Genomic DNA, 6000 nt, shown 5'->3' with positions numbered 1-6000 from the left:
GGACAGACTATTTAAACGAACGAGCAGTTTCTGATTTTATCCGCAAGTTTCATGTCAACTCGGTGCTCAAATTCGCATTACCGAGTTCTCCTGCCGTGTGCACTGTTCGCTGGCATGCAATCAACTTGCAGGCCTGGCGGACTGGGTTATTCGGCCGTCACACTAACACTAATGACATGTGGAATATCGTATAAAATATCAAATTCACATACAAATCGTTTTATTCTCTCTCATTCAGCATTAAAAAACCCATCAAAGTCCTAACAACAACAACAACAAAAACAACAACAACAACAAAACAACAACAACAAACATTTTTGAGACTCGGACATCGCCATTGTCCTTACGCCGTGTGTACGCGTGGTTTTCCACTACTCATTCATTGGAAGGTGAAGAAAAGCACCGGTTTCGTTCTGCATGCTGTCGACACACAGACACAGGCAGACAGACAAGACACACACACGGCAGGTGTGGTTGGTACACAGCCGACACGGCAAGGAAGGTGAACACATAGTTCTGTTTTTGAGGGGAAAGGGAAGTAAGCGGAGGCCGACAGTTATTTTATTGCGTTTTACCCAGTTGCGTAAAGCCTGTACCTTTGCACATATATGTAGAGATCTTCCCTCCGCTAATGTTTGCTGTTGCTCAGACACAACATTGTGATTAAACTATTTTGTTTTTGTTTTTTTATTTCCTGTGTAGTTTGAACTCATATGAACAAAGGTCACTACAGTCAGGTCTTGAAATGTGTAAACAATGGCGAGTCGAGGCAGTGACCTAGCCATACCCAATCACGTGACCAGCGGCCATTATGCTAAATCGGCAGCATGATGTGTTCATTTATTTTGAGATCTAATGAGATCATGCGATCGTAGGGCTGTTTGTATAATGTCTAGTGTAGAACGATGGCTTCAGTCAATTTTATGCTCTCAGTACGCTCATATATTTGAGGCTTACGGGTATAAATCGTTGCATTCGGTGAGTATTTGTGGTGTAATTTTCAATATGGCTACCACATTCAGTTAAAAGAGCGTTGTGGTTTTTGGAAGTTTTGGTTTCTTTTGTATTGTCTTCGTTTTGCAATCATGCGCGGTGTTCTCAAACAACATTTGTGAATTTCTTTTAGGTATGCAGCCTTCAACTGCCACATTTGTTGGCAATGGGTGTTCCGAGAGATCACTGTGAAAAGATTTTAGACAATTTGCACAACTTGAGACAGGCGATGTTTGGTGAGAAAATGAAAGGAGTAGTGCATGCATCTTTGATGAGCTATGCTTTATCCCTTTTTTATTTAACGCGAGTGTACGCGATTGCTTAATTTAGTTTGCCCCGCTCATTAGAGCAGCTTTCCGAACTTTCTACGCATTTCATCCACTTCAGAAAAAGCATTGAACATACCAGTTTACAGACCACACTTGTCACAACCATGACGATGATGCACGTGTTTATTTCGTTTGAGCAGCTTCTTGATGTTATGAAACTTATTTGCAGCAAAGATATACTTGACATGATTATGACTGTCACACACACAGCACTGCTATCATTTTCCGTTGGTGTCAGATAATGCAAGTGTGTTTCACTGAGACTAATGACTGTAGGAAGTGAGACTGAACTGAGATTGTGAGAATGAGGAACTCTACTAAGAGAAATAGAGAGAGAGAGGGATAGTGATCTATGCATTTCAATGACTTTATTTGTTAACCTCTGTTGGAAACAGAAAGCACATATTGCTTCAAGAATGTGCACTATAGCAAGATGTCTCAATAAATAAATAAGTCTAGAATCAGAATGTTAGCACATAGGGTTTCTGTGAGTCATTTAGCATGTGTCAGACATTGAATGAGAATTTTTGATCAACTCAGTGATTCACTCATTGTGATTGTCACTTTGTCAGTTTGCGTATACATGTGGTTGTTTCACTGTGTGTTTATGACTATTTATAAACATGTGAGTGTGTTCGTGTGCACATGTGTGTGTGTGTGTGTGTGCAAGTGCGCATGTGTGTGTGTCTGTGTGTGTATATGTCACTCTGTGTTTGTATTATAGAGAGAGGAGAGAGAATGTATTGAAATACACCACAGAGGGAGTTCTATCACTATGACTATGTCACAGTGTAAGAGACAGATATTTGCCATAATTTGGTGTTAGGAAAAATAAGAGTTCTATCACTATGACTGTGTCACATTGTAACTGTAGTGTAAGACAAGAGACAGAGATTTGTCATAATTTGGTGTTAAAGGAAAACAATTCTTCATTTGTTAACTGATAAAGAAAAAGATTTATAAATAAAAGTCTATACAATTGATAGGTATGTGAACAATGTACAGTTTGGTAGGTGACATAATATTTTTCATTCATTGATTTAGTTTGTGAATTAGTCACTTGGGTGGAAATCAGTTTTGTGGTGGACTTTTTTTCTTCTTCTTCTTTTTTTTTTTTCTTTTCCTTTTTTAAGATAGAGACTGAATATGAGACACAGAGGAAGAGAGAGAGAGAGACAATCACTATCACATGTATTGATGTACCCCACTGCACACACACATCCACATTCACATTTATACTCACTCACACACACACACACACACACACACATACACACACAGAGTCACACACACACACACACACACACACACACAGACACACACACACACACACACACACACACACACACACACACGCTACACAGACTGAAGAAAGAAGCCTGAAATATTGTGCTTTCAAACTAGAAACTGTTCACTGGCTCGAGTTAAATTGAAGAACATGGATACATAGGTGCAGCTCACAAACGTTTCAGTATTTTGAATTGGTGATATATGATGAGTGATCTTGACCAGTGTAGGGATCTGTGGAGTGCAGTTTTATAAATATTAAAAAAAAAAGTCCTTGATTTCTGACCTTCTGACTATGACACTGATGCAAGCACAACTCAACACCAATCTGACATACTAACACAATAGTCTTTGTTTTCCCTAGAACTTGTATTCTTGCCCAACAAAATCTGCAAGCGTTGGCCACAATAAACAGGAAAAACAACAACAACAACAACAAAAAACAAAACACACACACACACACACACAAAACAACAACAACCCAGCAACAACAACAACAAAACCTGGGAAAAGAGAAAGCAAAAGTGTGGACAGTTTGATTGTTCAAATCCAGTGTGTTTGTGTGGTAGCTAATGTTTTGCAACATTGAGAATGTAGGAGAAACAGGTATATAATGACTATAGGGTACTATTACTTTTGAATGACTATCAGGGCAATTAAATTACAAAACTCAGTGAATACATGATTGAGGGGGGGAAAAAGAAGAATATTATGCCATATCTGCATTTAATCTGTAGAAATAGATACAGATAGAGATAGATACAGTGGTTTTGATTTGTTTTGGGTTTTTTTTTTGTTTTTTGTCCTGTATGGAAGTAGAAGAGTCAGATTTGTTTGTGTATTGTATTGTGTATTGTTTGTTTTCTGTCTTCTTTTACCTCTGCATTTGCTCAGCCTTTATTTCTGACATTGCTATTTTATTTCCCCTTGTTCACACTTGTAAATTTGAGTTGTTTGAAAAAACAGTCACCAACCAACAACTGGAATATTGCCACCCATTAAAGGCGCTTGATAAAAACTGCAAGCACTTATTGTATGGAACATGTTGAAGAGGGAGGCGAGAGGAAGGATTTTATTGCGCACCTCTTGAGAAGAAAGTTCTTGAAAATACAAATAGCTGAGATAACTGTTATAGTCTCAGATGCTGGGGCACAGGCCCTGAAAATGAATGAGGATAGACCAGGTAAAACTGTGATCTCCCAAAGCAAGCAAAAATAGCCTTTCCATATTTCTGAGTTTGAAAAGTAAACATGTTTCTTGTTCCTTTACTTTGCTGAATAGAGGTTCTGACAGGTAATTCTTTTCAATTTCACAGGCATGCATTTGAAAACTTTGTACGTTGTACTTGAACTTGATACGATTTGACTAGCTGAATTAGCAAACTAATGTACTGTAATGGGAAAATTGATGTCATGGTATTTTCATTTTTTGCATGTGTTTTCACATTTATGAAACACAGTTGTGTACAATATATATATATATATATATATATATATATATATATATATATATATATATGATTCAAATCAAAATAGTAATACTGTGTAAATGTGTGATTATTGGCATTCTAATTATATGCAAATTTGATAAATTACACAAGACGGGGTTAACATTATGCAAAATTTGCCTTTTTCAAGTGAAATGACAAAGATAACTCAAAAATAAATTAATTGTTGCAAATATATAATTGTATGAACCTGTACCAATACACAGGTACTATACTTGTATTTGTAAACAGGTACAGAAATTCATTGTTAAACTTTACAGGCTTTTTTTCTTCTTCTTTTAAATGATGACGGCAGCGGTGCTATCTAGTTGCTGCAATTATTGGTTTGTCTTGTGTTTAGGCCTGTGCTCATTTTAAATGAATAATGGGCCATTGAGAGGAATCAGACTCAAGCAGTTCTGTCTTTCCACTGTTTGTGAAACTGCCCCTTTTTTTCTTTAGTTTTATTACTATTATTTTTTTTAAAGTGGATAATACTGATAGTCTGGTAGGAACTTCATAACCAAAATAGAGGATGACAACTTTGAATCGTTTGATACAAAGAAAAACCTCCATGAAATGAATACTGACTGTTCATCTGTGTGTGCAAGAGGTGTGTGTGTGTGTGTGTGTGTGTCACTGTGAGTGTGTGTGTGTCACTGTGTGCATGTGTGTCAATCTGTGTGTGTGTGCATGTGCTTGTGTATGTGTTTGTGTTAAAAGGTCTTTTCACTGTCGTTTTCTCTACTGGGAGTATAAGCCATACCAGGCAGTGGGAATGCATGTTTATGCAGAGTCTTTGTGCGTGTGTGTGTGTCTGTGTGTGTGTGTGTGTGTCACTGTGCACTTTTGTCACTTGTGTATGTGTTTGTGTTTAAAACGTCTTTGCACCATAGTTGACTATACTGGGACTGTAGGAGTATGTCATACCAGGCAATGGGTTTGTGTATTTATGCATAGTCTGTGTATGTGTGTGTGTGTGTGTGCGTGTGTGCGCGCGCACGCATTTGTACATAATGCATTAACATGCATATATACATCCCACAGAAAGAGCCTGTGACTGAGAGTCACACTTGCATTCTAAATGTTCAGCATAGAAAGTAGTGACAGGGGGTGGAAAAGGAGGAAGACATCGCAGGTGCTGAGGGGTGTGGGGGTGCGGGAGTGTGGGGTTGGGCTCAATGGAAGGTTGGGAAAATGCACCAGGGATTGGAGGGGCCATAAGGAACAGGGAGATGGTGAGCCGGGCAGAGGGGTTAGTGGGGGAGTCTGAGGAGGAACAGGTTGGTTATACTTTGAGGAGAGTGTGGCTGGCTCTAGGGCTCTAGCCCCCTTCTATTTCCTAATCCCCTGCTCACCCACTTGCCTGTGGATTTCTCTCTTCTAGTTCAGGTCTCCATCGTCGCTTCATCCACTAACTTGTCCCTCTCATTGGCCTGTGGATGTTTGTGTGAGTCATCTCCCTCTCTGTTTTCAAGTTTTAGAGCTGCTTCATTGTTTGGTGGTTTTCTGTGCATACGTACTGGAGAGTGAAAATCATCTCTTTCCTCTTATTTTTCTTTTCTGTTTTTGAAGATTTACTTTTATGATTTGATCTTGTTGTCAAACTTTGATGCTGTGAAAGGTTAAACTTAAACAGATTTTGAAACTTACTTTAGGATCATTTTCATATAATAGTCCGATGTAATATACATAGTTTGCAAAGTACCTATACTTTGCAAATTGATGTTTATAATGATCTCTCTCTCACTCTCCCTCCCCCCACCCCTCTCTCATGTTGAACATGTTGTACACACAGTTATTCATACACAAATTGGAAAAAAAAGTCACTTTTGCCCATACTTCCATGCACCCACCAAGTAACAACAACAACAACAACAACAACAACAACACACACACACACAC

At 38.5% G+C, this 6000-nt stretch overlaps 1 protein-coding gene across 3 annotated transcripts in view; it reads left to right on the top strand.

Moving 5' to 3' along the window:
• The first annotated feature begins 591 nt into the window (after positions 1–591).
• Positions 592–6000, top strand: part of LOC143301891 (uncharacterized) — a 30309-nt gene continuing 24900 nt past the window's right edge. For 2 of the 3 annotated variants that reach the window (XM_076616443.1, XM_076616359.1), the window contains exons 1-2: positions 592–978; positions 1127–1229. In XM_076616443.1, coding sequence (XP_076472558.1) covers positions 856–978; positions 1127–1229 — 226 coding nt within the window. In that variant the 5' untranslated portion in view covers positions 592–855. The remainder of the gene's footprint in view (positions 979–1126; positions 1230–6000) is intronic. The other variant, XM_076616514.1, reaches the window with a different exon arrangement.

Source organism: Babylonia areolata, chromosome 1 (genome assembly GCF_041734735.1).
Source record: "Babylonia areolata isolate BAREFJ2019XMU chromosome 1, ASM4173473v1, whole genome shotgun sequence".
Classification (NCBI taxonomy): domain Eukaryota; kingdom Metazoa; phylum Mollusca; class Gastropoda; order Neogastropoda; family Buccinidae; genus Babylonia; species Babylonia areolata.
Note: the sequence above shows the minus strand (reverse complement) of the source record. Positions and strands in the feature narration are given on the sequence as shown.